At 33.6% G+C, this 15793-nt stretch overlaps 1 protein-coding gene across 1 annotated transcript in view; it reads left to right on the forward strand.

Moving 5' to 3' along the window:
• The window catches only part of EYS (eyes shut homolog), a 723820-nt gene that overhangs the window by 165467 nt on the left and 542560 nt on the right, over positions 1–15793 (forward strand). Inside the window, exon 13 of the mRNA XM_053938438.1 lies at positions 15618–15731. Within this exon, the coding sequence (XP_053794413.1) occupies positions 15618–15731 (114 nt within the window). The remainder of the gene's footprint in view (positions 1–15617; positions 15732–15793) is intronic.

Genomic DNA, 15793 nt, shown 5'->3' on the forward strand with positions numbered 1-15793 from the left:
GACTATTCTCTTCCAGCCTACTTCCAAGTGCAAATTTAGCTAATAATTATTTTTTTTATTATTATTAAAATACATAATATCTTCAGACCACGAAAAAACTTCTTCTATATCTGACTAAAAAATTTCTGCTGTGCAGAAGTTCTGCAGTCAAAATCACTTGTGTCTCAGTAAGCTAATTTTAATTTCAGTAAATCTTGGGACCCTCTACTCTGGATAGCATTGAAGTGTTTTCCAGAATATTTTATGATCCCAAGGTTAAAAAAAAAAAACCAACCAAAAAATCCAAACATATTTCTGCTGGAAAATGTCCATTACAGGGGTGTTGGAACTAAGGTCCCTTGCAATACTGATCATTTATAATTCTGAGATGGTTTTGTGTCACCATGCTTTCTCTTAACTGTATTTGTGATGATGCCATAAATGCCAATTTTATTTGATATTGCTTATTTTCCTTAATATAATGATAATTTCTTTCAATTATATTGTTGTCCTTCAATTTGTCTCTAAGTTCTCTCCAAATCTTGCTCTAATTGTTTTCTGGAAATACTGCCAAGGTAACAAATATCAATTTCTCTAGAGCCCTCTTATTGGGACTTTCAATGAAGCAGTAAAATGTATATTTCTTTCCTTCAAACTTCTAAAGATTTTGTGTTATTCTAGTATTAATTATCAGGAATGACTCAGGTAATTATTTTCATAACCTTTAATGAGGATTCCATGTCTTCCTGGACTATAAAAACCAGTAAATTGAATACTTGTCATTTAATGTTATCTGTAACGCTAAGGAAATAGTCAATATTTCATGATTAATGTATAGACAGGATTAATTCCTAAGGTAAAAGTAAAAATTTGTCTTTCCTCTTGATTTTCATATTATTTTTAACAAATGTTTTAAAAATTATAGGGAAAAATAAGTTTGCATGCATTTAAGATCATTTTGGAGCATCTCAATATCTAAAATATTTTCCTTTTCAATATTTTATTATTTTCACTAAGTTATTATCTTATTACTAATTTAATATTAATCTTAGTTGTAGGTCTTTGTAATTTAACTTAGATGAATTAAAAGTGATCTGTTAGTCAATTCTAAAGTAATAAATTTTTAAGGTTATTACTTGTATTGGTAGTGTCACAAGTAATACCGTTTTGCTTATGCTCTCAAGACATGACACTATGTGGAAGAATGACCTTCAATACTTCTAGTAAGTTGAGGTGTGCTCTGCTATAAACATATGATGAGGAAAGATTATGCTGAGATTTTAACAGACTGACAACTTCTTATCTTATAGCTGCACACATGCTTCTTGAGAGCAGGAAAGCCAATTTACCCTCCACTGTGACTATTTATTAGCTTTTTAATTGTCTTGGACTACTTCTGTACAAGAAACCATTAAATCATTGCAGAAAACAAAGAATGTGCATGGTGGGTGAGCGCATCTGTGTTGATGATTTCTACGTAAATTAATATCACCTATTCAAACACGATTTTGAACACCTGTTCAAGAGCAATTTAAGCTAATAGTATATTCTTCGTCAGTTACTGTGTAAGTACTTGTTGATGGAATGGATTACTGAGAAGGACAAAGCAGCAATTCCTAGTCACAACTTCTCTCAAGTTTGTGGTAGGAATACTTAGAAATGGGCATCTAGATTGGATTCCCTAGAAATAAATTTTGTCTTTGAATAAAAAAATACAGCTTTTGAAAAAAAAAAAAAAAGTTCACTAAAAATAGTAGGGTCTCCTGTTTTGTTTCAGTAGGCACAAAAATCCCTTTATAAAAAACTGAGATGACAGTGTCACAGATGGAGTGGCTTCACTCATAAGAGAGAAGTAAAAATATGTTTATTGATGCAAACCAGCAATTTAACAAAATTTGATAGTAAAAATGACAGTGGTTTAACAAGATTCAATGGCAAAGGTATGCTGGATTATTTATTATATAGACAATAAAGTCAGACAAAATTATCAGGGAAATATACCCTTTGATTCTGGAACGACACCCTTTAATTCTACGATTCTTCTCAAAGAGGAGTTTGGGTGCAACTGATCCTCTGCTAGTCTGAAACTTTTCAATGTTTGTGTCTAAAGGTTTATAGGTGCACAATCAATCAATTATATCAGTTAAAATTTCAAATTTTAGTATTCAATAAACTACTTACCAAGGGTCTGTTGCAGCAAGGAGTGTCTCAAACTTGTGAAGTAACCTTGAGAGGTGCCCCTATTAAGGGGAACATCCTGCTGTGCAGTTGTCTGTCATGCAAGAGAGGTCAAATGTTTATAGAGGAAGATAATTGAATTATAGCCATACCTTCATGCTACCCACAGAAGTTAATTTCTGTCACACTTGGCTTGAACCAGATCTTGACCAGTGTTATTTTTGGGTAACAAGAGGGGCCTCAGATTGGCTCTTGGCTGTTGTGCTGTTATCCGTCTCCCTCACATACACTGTGCGTGTGGTGCACCCATCACAACTGCTACTGGTGGTTCTCACTTGAGCAGAGTTATGGGAAAAAAAGGTCAGGTAGAGGAGCAGCACTTTGTCACCCACAAGAAAAGGTTATTTGCGGCTTTGGTTTTTCTCGCCCCGGTCTCAGGAGGCTCGGAAGCCCGGCTAGCGCTGCCCTTTGGGTGAGACCAGGGCTGCTGCGTGTGCGGAGCTCTAAGGCTGAGCCTCCATGCAGGTTTGCCGGTTTAGTAGCAGAGTGCTGAGAAGAGACAAAGGGACGAGGGAGGCACACCTTGTCCTGCGTGGCTGGAGAATGTTTATTCCTGTGTGGCTGCTGCGGTGGCTGGAGCAGCATCCCCTAGTGCGTGCGTGGTCAAGATGGCACCGGGACAAAAGAGGCATGGGGTTATATAGGGGGTGGGCAGGTAGGGGTGGAAGCCCCCTCACCCAATGGGGACAGGCAACAGGGGAGTGATGTGGACCATGGCAGCCAACGGGAACACAACAGGGGTGGGTATGGGGTTCCGGGACAAATAGAAATACAGGGATGGGGTGACTGACACAGAACCTTCAGGAATGAACAGGGGGTGGCTACAAGACTGACATGGGAATGCTCCAATGGCAGACAACCTGGAGCAGACCATTGTGAGGGGAAAATGGGGGGTACATAGAACCGACTAACTAACATTTGTTAAAACCCCTAACTGAACCAGCCCAGCATGCAACAGTTATTGAAATGTATACCTGAAAAGTAGGTTGAAGTACACCCTCTTTGAATAAAAAAATAGGAATCAGAAATATAAACTTTATGCCTAAACCAGTGCTCATGGAATTCAGCAAAAGGGATGTAAGGGATTTGGTTTAAGTCCTTGTTAAAAAAAGATAAATTCTTACATCATGTTAGACTATGGAAGTACAAAGGAACTGAAGCAGATCTCAGGATCTCATACAGTGCTTTTCTACTTTATTTGTATAACACACTGACTCTTCTCACATAGGTGGTAAGAAGATCAGTGATAGGAAGTGAACTTGAATACGGAACAAACCCTGTGGAAAAGATTCAATAAATAAATCATCTGCTGGCAGATCTCTTGTGCTTCCTTTTGGATGGGATTAGTTGAGATCTGACATGACCTCAGATTTTATTTGCTTTATGAATGTTTCATTTGTCTTTAAAATACACCATAGTGATAATTCTCAAAATAATTTTTTAAAAGCATGTGGATAATAGACACTAGCTCCTTAGTAGCTAATCCTTGCTTTTTTTTTTGATGGTCTTAATGCTGCATCTAACCACGTGAATTTACTTTATCAAAAATACTTCAATTAAACCTTCTCTTCTCATTTTTCAGTCTTCAAGGTGATAGTTCCCAAACCACCTTAAGGTCATAAGTGCCTGATTTCCACTGACTACTAATTGCAGTTAAACAGCTGATTTCCCCCTCACAAAGTAGGCTGGGGAGAATCACCAGATTTTACTGAAAGTAACACCAGAGATCACATATTAAAGTACTTTGATTTCTTAATTGCATTTAAGATTTCTTCTGTGCCAGGTTCTTTTATAAACATTAAATGCTTCTAGTTGTTATCTGTAACAGAGACCATTTTATCAAATAAATTCTCTGCTGTTGCTATATCTAAGATTTTAGCCAGCCTATTGACCTTTAAATTCTGCTGTCCTCCCTTCTCCCTGCAACTGATTATTTTGTTACAAGTGCTAATTTCATGACAGTGTATTGAAAATATTTCTGAAGGAAATATGATGAAAATGTTAACTCTTTCAAAGGAAGCATTTCTTTCACAGTCAGAAGCTTTCAGGAGTGAGAAAAGAGGTGATGACGGATTCAATGACTTCAGCAGTTCCTGACAGCTATGTGTTTCGGTGACTTATGGTGCTTCTGAAATTAGGTGATTCCCACAACGTTTCTGAGAAGAAATACATACTGTCTTTCTAAGATCTATTATGAGCTTCAACCTACTTTTCATTTTTAAATTGAAGCATATTATTAGTGAGGTCATATTCAAAACTTGTATAGGATATGTTCAGAAATCTTTAAGCAACTTATAGAAATCCATGTTCAGTTTGGATAGGCCAAAACCGGTTACAATTCGAAGATGTTTTTGTTTGCATTATGGACTCTATGTGATTTTTTTACAAATTCACTTAGAATGCTAAACTTAAAGTTAGTTGTAGGATGTGTGTGGACAACAATATGCTAAGTTTCATCCATCACATCTCAAATCTACATTAACATTCAAGCCAAGCTTTTTCTCCTGGTACTCTACCAGAGAGCTATTTATTTTGCTTTCCTTCTGAATTTACTATGTCATGCTTTCCAACTAGGTAGTTTCAGTAATAAAATATAACATATATTGGAAAATGAAATTAAATTTAACTTTCAAAGCAGGTCCCTCCAAAGGCTGAATGAGTCATATTGTTTAGGATACCTGCAGGATATCATTGTACTTAAGTGCTTGTATTTTAGACAACATTTGGTTGATGGTTTTACCAGCATTAGGCTCATTTTTTAAACGAAAAATTTCTAACCACATAGCTAAGAAAACTCAGAAGTATTGGCTTTTCAAACTCTATTGCTTTCTGCCATATTCCCATACTTATTGCAGAAACAAGAATCCTTGAGGACAATATCAGAAAGTTACTTTGTTACCTGGCATAAGAGATATGAAACAAAGGTAAATGAGGTTTTCATGCTGTGTAAATTGATCTTGAACAGACAGACTTCTCACCATTTTCTTCATTTTGTTCAGTAAATAAGGACATTCAGGCTAGTATTTCACTAAAGAGAAGACAGCAGAAAAAAAAAAAAAAAATTGACCAAATATGAATTATGCAAAGAGGTGAAATTTAGAATGAACTCTAGAAAAATGGAAAAGGACAGAGAAGTGATAAAGAAAATTCACAATTTAGAAGTAGCATGAAGCACATTTCTTAATTAAAAGTCCTAGAAAAATATGTCTATTAATAAATTAACTACCTATAATGTTAACTAAGCATACTTAGACTAATTCATGCATTTATGAAAAAAAAAGAAAATAGTCTTTGAGTAAGGAATTAATAATTTCTTAAAGAAAATCACTGATGACAAAGGGCACATAATGATATATTAGAAAATATGTAATAAATAGATATATTAGTATACCTGAAAGAGCAAGCTTAAAATTATTTTATTTAAAGAACTCCAAGTTGGAGATATGTAAGAATAATTGGATTGGAGAAAGCAAATGGAAATTTGAGTAAATGAGGAAAATGTACTCTATTTTTTTTTTGATTGGGGGACAGAAATAATTGATTTCTTGTTATGTGGGTCTGTTTGTGTATTTTATCTGTACAAGGTGAATTTCAGTTGTGAATAAATTTGCAAAGAAACATCTAGGTTCAGCCTAAAACCAGAACTTTTACACTTAGTAGAGATTAACTGAAAGTAATTATAATAATTTATTTTATAACCAGTTCTCTTGCACTACATGTAAATAAAAACTTTGGGGTTAAGTAGTTTCATTCTGTCTACAGTGAAGAAAAAGGCTTGAAATTCAGTTGCTATATATCATTAACTCATGCTGGAGCATCATTGTCATGCAGTACAAATTTGAATGGCTTCTTTTTTTCCTCATCATAATTTCACACTGTAGTGCCAGAATGATAGACTCATAATGGGCTCCCTATAGACACATACAGAAATCATTTTGTCATGGTTATCTCACCTTGTAACAGCATCGAAAGCAGTTGGTCTCCATGGTCTTGCATTAAACTGTCACATCACTGTTAAAATCCTCTGTTTCAGGAAATGGTGACAGTACGTCTTGAGTGCTGTGAAAAATAACGACTTCATTGCCCATACTCAGTGGCTCTGTAAAACCAGATTACTCATTTATTTATATGGGAGGGGAAAACATTTTTCAATAGTAAGTGATCATAGCAATTAACCATTTTATTTGCTTGTTTAGCAGTCTCAAATTGATCATACCAATATTTTACAACCCCAGTAGTGAATTCTGAAACAATATGGTTTTTTTATTTTACTTTAGCTTGCCCTGATTTTCAAGCCATTTTAAATATACTCTAAACAGGAATTTTTTACTTATGATTATTTAATTTCTCATATTAAATATAGCTCTGCTACTCCCCTCAGAGGACACGTACTTAATTTTTTAAAATTTTTGGATATTTTCAATTTTTTTTTTCTTTTTATCCTGACCATAGTTGCAGACCAGTTCACTGAAATCCTAGATGGAAGAGAAATTTATTATCCTGCTTCTCTAAGAGAAAAAAATCACACTGACTCAAATTATTTGGCTCTAAGGTCAAATCTATTTTTATTTAATAAAGCTCCCATTTTATTCATGCAACTAGAAAGCAGCATCTTTCTGTACCAGAAACGTATGATAATAAGCTGGATTATCCTTGAGCACTTAGCAAACTAAATATATTTGGTATATTAATGACACATCTAAGAGTGCTAAAGATAAGTGTATTATCTAGTATGCTCCTTTTCCATTGTAAGTAAAGCAACATTCTCTGTCAAAGAAAGCCAAATTTTGAACCTATTCAAAATTACATATTTGGTGCCAATCCTGTCATGGTCATGGGAAACAATGCAAATGACTGTCCACAATCAATCTGGATAATGGGGTTTATTTAAGAACAATCCAGATAAGAGCTCTTACTGTAGTTGGTTATCCCACTTAATACCTGCCCTTTCAGTACTACATCTGCATTGGTTTGATTTTGTTGGAAGCTCAGGCAGAAAGACATGCTGCTTCATGCTGAGCTGTTGCTCAAAGCTATCAGTCTTGAGCATTACCAACCACAGTCCCTCTGAATACCCTGGATTTTTTTTTTCCCACACACACTTCTCTGATCTCCAGGCTCCTGCCACATTTCCAGCATCTTTCTTCCAGTCAAGATATTCAACTTCCTTCTCACCATCCTTCTTCTCTTCAACACCACTTCATGTTTGCAGAAGCTGCTGTTGCTCAGCACCAACTCCCTCTGAAAGCTTGGACTGCCCGCCCCTCCCCAGTTCTCTCAGTCTCAACATATGATTAAATGGATGATGCTCTCATGGCATTTTAACTGGATTCAACACATGCAACCTTTATTTGGTCATGGTATTATCAAAGTTTACAATAAGGCCACACAATGAGTGAAGATAAAATTTGCAGACATCTGCTTGAGATGTTTACCCACGCCCAAATCCCCAATTATCTGCTGTCTGATAGCATTTATGATTTAAGCTTTCTTTTTCCTCTCTGATAGTCACACTAAGGATTTCTATTTTGATGAATAGTTATTAAATTTCAGGGGTGTCAACCCAACCAGTTTCACTGGGATTCATATTCAGCAACTTTGCCTCTATAAATTATGAAAAATTAGGAAGATTCCATTATTTCTTTACATGGTAGAATTCATGGAGAATTTGCCAGCAAGAAGCAAAAATTAACATTCAACTTAGGTCAATCCTAAATGCTATGATCTATTTGTCATTTAGATTTAAGGTTAATCTTCAGATTATTTCTAAACTTCTGTTTGGGTTTTTACTAGTGTAAAATTTTGACCTGGATAGTTTGCTTATAAGGACAGCAAATTTAAATAGACTTAAGAATCTAAGGGTATGTGAATTCGTTCATGGACTGTTGAATTATTTAAAAGAAATTAACAATGCTCCATGTCCCCTGAGATACTTATCTGGGAAAAAATGACATCCATGTTGTGCATCTGCTGGGCAATGAGAATGTCACAGTTTCTTGCATGAGAATTTTAGTCTCTTTGATAGAAAAATGCCTATCTGGTTATTAGAGTCAAGATGTACTATTATTATTTCTAATACCATTTGTCCATTCTATTTCTTTTACAGTGAATTGATCAAGAATATTTTGCATTGATGTCAGTTTAAAATCTGTTAGAAAAATAGAGTAAGACATGTCTACACAAAAACCACAAGAACAACCCCTACAAGAAGGAAAAGCAGAAACCCAAATGAAAGAATGACAAGTAAAAACATCTTAAATCCTTTTATATTGCCTCTAATGCATTTTCACCAAGGCAAATTTTTACTATATAAAAACGTGTTGCACTTTCTTACAACTGCTTCCACAAATTCAGAACTTTTTCCTTATATTTAAGCTATAAATCTTGATATTCTTTTCACTCGAGCTGTTAGTCCTGAAAATCACAAATGTAAGCAGATTCCTCAGGCCTAGAGATATAAATGAAACAATAGCTGTCCCTGTGCTACCTGTGGTAACAGGTATGTTTAGCATCTTTCTTGGAATAGAGATCTTTGTCCTGTCATGGCAGCTTTTTATCTGTGGGAGGTATCCAGATGCTGTTCCTTTGCCTTTGGTTTTGATGTGGCTTTACAAATTTGTCTGCTGTAATGACATCGTCTCACAAAGACAGATACTAATGGTAAAAGAGAAAAAAAAAAAGGGGGGGGCAAAATTAGGAAAGTTTTTTTTTTTATAGGAATGGAAGAAACCACTCTGATGCTTTTCATCTTTAAACAAAAAATTTCATGGGGCATTGGAAAATTAGGTTGAAAGAAAAGCTTGGGAGATCTCCTGCTGTAGTGTAAGTAAAATCAGCAAGCCTCAGCTTGTACAGTTTTTTATATAATCATCCTGTCAAAGGACAGAGGTTTTCTATTCAGGCCCACTGTATGTTTTGTGTGACCAGCATCTCCCACCTGAAAGTCTGTCTTAATTTTTCTCTGCAAGGACAAATCATACAGGTGTTGTTTTGTTTTGTTTTGTTTTGTTTTTAAATAATGGAATACCTGTACTCTCTGCTATATGTTTGTTCTTAATTCCTATTGAAATTTGTTCAGCAGTCTTCAACTGGCTATCAACAAAGTTTTATTTCCTGTACAAATAATTCTGACACTTGTACAAGATAATTTTAATGTGGCTGTACTCTCTTTGTTCTGAAATTTTCTGCTTTTTTTTTTTAATATTAGGTTCAGACAACTGAAGGCTCAAAAAATAAAATATTATATTAAATCCTATTATAGATGCAGGGTGGTTTACAGAAGACAAGGTAACTAAATTGTGGATATCCCCCTTCTCTGCTTCACCCCATGGAGATAGTAATGGCTTAACCTTGAATGGCCAGATGTAAAACAAATCATCTATATGCAGATTTAGAACACTGAACCATCTGGTAGATGAGATTTGTTCTTTAACTTTTCTAGATTAATCTAGGTCAGTGGAATTTCATAAAAGCATAACAGTTTGCTATATTTTATCTCTTGCATGACTTTATTTTTTCCTTCTTAATACTTGAATGCACCTATTATGCATATACCCACAAACCATATTAAAAGAGTGATTAAGATTTCAATATGTGAAAAGGCCAGAATTAATGTTGCCAGTGTGATTTTCTGTATCATCTCTGTTCCTCTTTGTGTAAATGCATTATAATCTGAAGTTGAACAATTTCTTTTTGCTTACATTATGTTGTTTTTAGATATGTACTCCAATACTCCTATACGTCAGTTAAATTCCAGAACACTGGGTGTGTCTTCTGTTTAGAGGATTATTTAAGATTTTAGATTGAGTGGTAATGACTCCTTTCTCTGTTTTTTTGCTGGATTATAGCAATTGAGGAGACTTCTTTATTAATAATAATATTGGGTGCAGTGATAGTTCAATTGTAAATGTAATCTTATTTTTTTGAGAATTTTTTAAAATCACATTCAGGCTACTAATATGTGTTCTTAATATAAAGCTAGCATGTTGTCTTATGAAAATTGTTGTGCAAGGAATTTTTTATCCTCTTTTTAATTTTAAATGCTATCACAATTCATATATGCAAATTTAAGAAGCTCATAAGAATGATGAGTACTTCTAGAATAACCTCTAATGAATGTGTGTACTGGTAGAATCTCTGTTGATAAGGTTTTCTACTCTGTAATTTAAATTTATTTGTGATAATGTCACTTTTTACCTATGATACTTACTCTTTAACTTAAATAGCTGGTCACATTTTTTGGCGATTTTTCTCATTGACAAAGTTAACAGAAACCCTTGTATCGCCTTTCAGCCTACATTTTGCTACACCAGACAAACTAGAATTTCTGTGTCCTCTGTTCTGTGACAGGCTTTCTATTTCCCTGGTCGTTCTACCAGTCTGTTTTACAGGCTTTGGATTTTGTTATAGAACCATAGAACAACCCAGTTGGAAAGGGACCTCAGAAGATCACTTTGTCCAACCTTTGATTAGAAAGGGAGCCTAGGTGAGAGTATCTAGCACCCCATCCAATTGCCTATTGGAAACCTCCAGTGATGGTGAACCTACCATGTCCCTTGAGAAGCTGGTCCAAAAGGTTCTCACTGTAAGACACATATTCCTTACATCTTTTTGAAAAATCAGTGCTTTTCTCTAATGAGACCCTTCCTATTTTTTTCCCAATATGCATTTGAAATAGAAAATTCTGTGGCATTTGTCTGCCTAAAATCCAGCCATCTCTAGGGACTGAGCTGCTGGTTAACCTCTGCAAAGGTTTTTAATAAAGTAATGATCTTCCTTTGGAACAAAGACATAAAAAAAATGTGATCTCAACAAGCAGAGTTCACACATCATTACTTGAGGTGTAGACAGTTCAGTTTCCCAACGTGCCTTATTTTTCAATGCATAACCTGTATGCAAGGGTTTCACATATAATCTACTTTAGTAACTGGCTTAACTTGACTTTTTAAGAGTTGAGACTTTAAAGATTGCAACATAAAATATTTTTCAGTTTTATGCTTTCATCCTTGAAAAATGTCTAGGAGTCTTACTGCTATGTAAAATTATTACTTTGAGGTAGAGTGTCTGCATTCAAACCCCTAGATGATCCTAGGCCACATTTGTATTGGTAAAATTTAGCAGAAGCGAATAGATCCATACAAAAGCTAGACATATGTTATTTCAGTTTTACAAACACATGTATTATTAAAAATAAAATTTAATTGCAAAGATTTCTTGCCATTAATGAATATGGATTAGATCTAGTAGATTTAGGCATCCAGGGAGGATGTGTCCCTCTTTTCTGACATATTCATAATGCAGATTCCCTTTTCTTTCACTGAGGACTTTCTGCTAAGAATGAGAATGTGGAATCATTCTCAGGTATCAAATATTAGAAACTTAAATTTATTTCAGATTTCTATTGAAACAAATTATTTTTTTATATTTGACCTAGAGATTCTAGAATTATTTATGACACACAAAAAATATTTTTCTTTGTATGTGATTTATTCCTTAATATTAGGCTACAGGAAAGAAAATAACATTGAGGCTTTTACATATGAAATATGTTTATGAGTCAGATAACTGCATATCTATTTTAAGAGAATACCTAAAACACTATGAAAATTCTCTATTTTTGAAGCAACTTCATATATGTAAAAGAGTCTTTCAAACAATGTTGCTTTCACAAAAGCAACTTCACAGTAAATCTTATTACTTTTCTTGAGTGTTTATGTTTTATCTCACATTTATATTAGATAGGGAAACTATGACTAGTGCCAGTGGAAATATAGATCTCATCCTCATCTGAGGAGGAAGTCCAAATAAAGAGCTATAAAGCTTGAGAGCTGAAAATATTTGCTGCAGTGTGAGTTTTGACAAAAAATAATGAAATTATATCCTTAGTAAATAATTATATGTTTTTCCAGTTCTGACCCCAGAAACTCTGAGTTATGAATGCCTTCCTTGCAATAATTGAAGCAAGATAATTTAACACTTCTAATTCATCTTTCAGATGTATTTTACCCTGTCATTTTCAGTGTAGGGAAAGTGGTGTAACAGCTGCATCATCTATTATATGCTCCGATGATAACTATTTGCCACTCAGTGCAGGCAATAACAAAATATTTTTGGAGATCATAATTTGTTTACCTACTTTTTATATGAATATAAACCCACTATTACTTATGATAAACTTCAAATTACTTATGATGTGATATGACATGATAAAGTAGAGTAATCTATAGAATAGTATAGTACTGTTCTATACATGTATATTATTTGTATATAATAGAATTTTATATTATTTTTAAGATTAAACCACAAATAATATCAATAAATTTTTACATAAAATATTCCCATAAATGTTTTCTCAACTGTTTGAAAGGATTTATATATGGGACACACGCCTTTTCATTTGACTGTATGGAAATATTTATTCAGGAGTTGGCAACTCTCTTATATATTTATCATTGGCTAATGGAGAGAGGAGCTGGATGGATGAAGGAATGGGATTTTTTCCTGGTTCATAGAGTACTGTGTTGGCTCTGCCAAAGTCATCTGATAAGATAAGAGGGTAGAGCACAAAAGTTTGGAGTACTCATACAGAGAAATTTATTTTCATATTTTCAAATGTATGAAACTGATTAACTTGTATCATATTAAAAATGCAGAAATATTTATATTTTCATTGACTAATTTTTTCTATTTTATTGTCTAACTTAATATTATTATATCACAAGTAATTAAGTATGAATACTTGGATTACAATGTAGCTAAAAGCATTCCTCAACTCATTCTTGTTTTTAAAATAATACAAATGAAGCTTTTTTTCCTCATGTTCTTTCAGCCTATCAAGTGAGTTATTGTTTGTGAAAAAAGTGACATTTGTTGGTAAATTGATCAGCAAGAAATAAACATAATCAAAGTATATAATATAATATAATATAATATAATATAATATAATATAATATAATAATATTATAATATTATAATATTATAATATTATAATATAATATAATATAATATATATATAATATAATATAATATAATATAATATATGATATGATTGATATATGAATAATTCTACCTCAGCAAAACAATTTAAGAAAAATATAAACTACATTTAAATTATTTTCTGTCTGCAGGACATTTTCTGCTAAAAATGTGACAAGAAGGAATAAAATTCTATCAATATATTTTCCTTTCAGCTCTTTCAGAGTGGATAATTCACACTGTATGCACCAAATTTTATTAAAAGCAGATTCTATTTATGCCTTTAATTTCTTCCCATCCAATCCATAAATTTATAAAACATCAATGAAGTAAACTATGTAATGAAAAGCTTTATAAATCAGCTTCTGATACCTGCAGCTCTGTATTTGTCCCTATGATATTTCCCCTTGACTGCTAGTCCTGCTGTAACACAAATCCTCAGAATGTCAGGTGCAACTGCTGGATATTTCCATTGCTCCTGAGAAAGGGTGACCTGGTCACAACTCGTCACAGGGAGTTGTTGCAGCATCACTGCCAGACATGCTGAGAGCTGGGAGCTCTTGAGTCACTGCTCAGATTTCATACTGTTTCACATGGTAGGATCAAAATGTGGGCATTTTTCTGATCCTGAAGTGGCAGCAGTAGCTCCTAAAACATTTTAACACTATCAGCAAGACCTGTAAAAATGCTAAGTATTTATTTAAAAAATGACCTAATATGCTTCCCAGTAGCTCCTTTAAGAAGCTCTCTACAAGGTATTATTTTCAAAAAATAATTTATGAATAGGCATGAAGATTAAAAAAAAAAACAGCTTAAAAAAGTTTTGTTTTTTTTTTTCTTCCCATTTTTAAGAATGAGGTGCTGTTCTCTGTCTTTCTGTACTTGTTAATTTTCTGTCCTTATAATGAAAAAAAAAAAAAAAAAACAAAACCCCAACAAACTTTATTTAGGCCAGATTTCAGATAGTTTAGTTTCCAATCTCAATTAATTTCCAGCTAGGTAGCTAGTTCTCATTTATAGGTGTTAGAAGCTAACATTTTCAAAAGAGTGTAACTTCTAGAAAACAATTCTAACTTGTTACAACTTAAAAAAAATAATCTGTAACAGCTAAATTAAAGTAGGTTGTAAACTATGCCTAACCAATTTGTTTTTATATAGGTCATAATGCTCTGAACCACTCGCAAAAGGAATGTTTCCTGCATTTTTTTTAATACACTCACATGCAAAACAGCTTTTTATACTTATTTTCTTCTTATCTGAATTTTACATTTTAAGCATATAAAATATGAGGTCATTTCATTGATGTCAGTAATTTTCTAACTCCCCCTGTCCCCACAAAGCTTCTTTGACATTAAGTATCATCAAAACAAATTAAAATATATAGGTCTTGATTCACATTATATGTCCCTTAGAATAATTCTTCATTATGCTTCAGATTAAATCTTGCACTTTTAGTTGCTATTTATGAAAATACCAATTCATCTTGTCTTCATCTAGCACATATAACTTAAGGGCAAGTGGGTAACTCTGCCCTGCTTCCCTACAATGAAAGCTAATTTAATATTTTTTTGCTTTGTAGATCAACTAAACAATTTCTATCCCTGTGTTCCTCTCCTGACAGGGCCCCCTTGCAACCCCCACTGCTGGTGCTGCAGCACTTGTGCCCTGTACAGTGTCTCAAAGTACCTGTAAGAAATGAAAAAGCTGAGCTACTCTTTCCTTATGCAAGTTTAATCAGTCTTCAGATTTTTGTTTTAATGATATACACCTTCTGTCTTTTACAAACAAACCCAACAGCCTTATGTACCATAACTGAGCTGTGCATTTTGCACATCCTGAGGCCTGACTTGCACAGCACATGTTTGCTATGCCTCAGTATATTGGTACTCTGTATTTTGTTACTCTCCACAGCAATAAGGACAACACAGTGGATAGAATATAATTGATGCACTATTTCTCATATTGATGTGGCAAAATTTAAAAAAAGGTATTGAGCAACGTGGTTTAGTGGAAAGTGCCCCTGGCAGAGGGCTTGGGACTAGTTTATCTTTAAGGTCAGTCCAACCCAAAGCATTCTGGGATTCTATCATAAAAATACTAAAATTACTCTAGTGCAAGAAAAACACTTGAAAATCTCAACCTTGTTTTCTTACAGCTATGAATGTCTTCTTGCATTCTGGAAGCAATTTTTTATTGTTTTATTCCACCAATAAAGATGTATTTGTAATATTGAATAAGAAATTAATAAAATTTAACTCTTTGTAAATAAAATACAGAAACTCTGACTTAAAGTTTCCTTTTCCAGGGGATTATGGATCATAAGATCTCTGGGTTTTAGTTAAAGAACACCATTTGAAATACATGTTTAATGCTAATAGTATACATAATGACAAAGAAAATCAAATCTTATCTTACTTCATTTGCAGGTTTTTCAGGCCAGTACTGTGAAACAGAAATGAATGAGTGTGATTCAGCTCCCTGCTTGAATGGTGCTGTTTGTCAGAATGATGTCAACAGCTATGATTGCTTTTGCCCTGAAGGTAAGTTGTTCAAAATAATTTATTTTTATTATCTTTGACAATTTTCAGAACTGTTTGCAGTT

Source organism: Vidua chalybeata, chromosome 3 (assembly GCF_026979565.1).
Source record: "Vidua chalybeata isolate OUT-0048 chromosome 3, bVidCha1 merged haplotype, whole genome shotgun sequence".
NCBI lineage: Eukaryota > Metazoa > Chordata > Aves > Passeriformes > Viduidae > Vidua > Vidua chalybeata.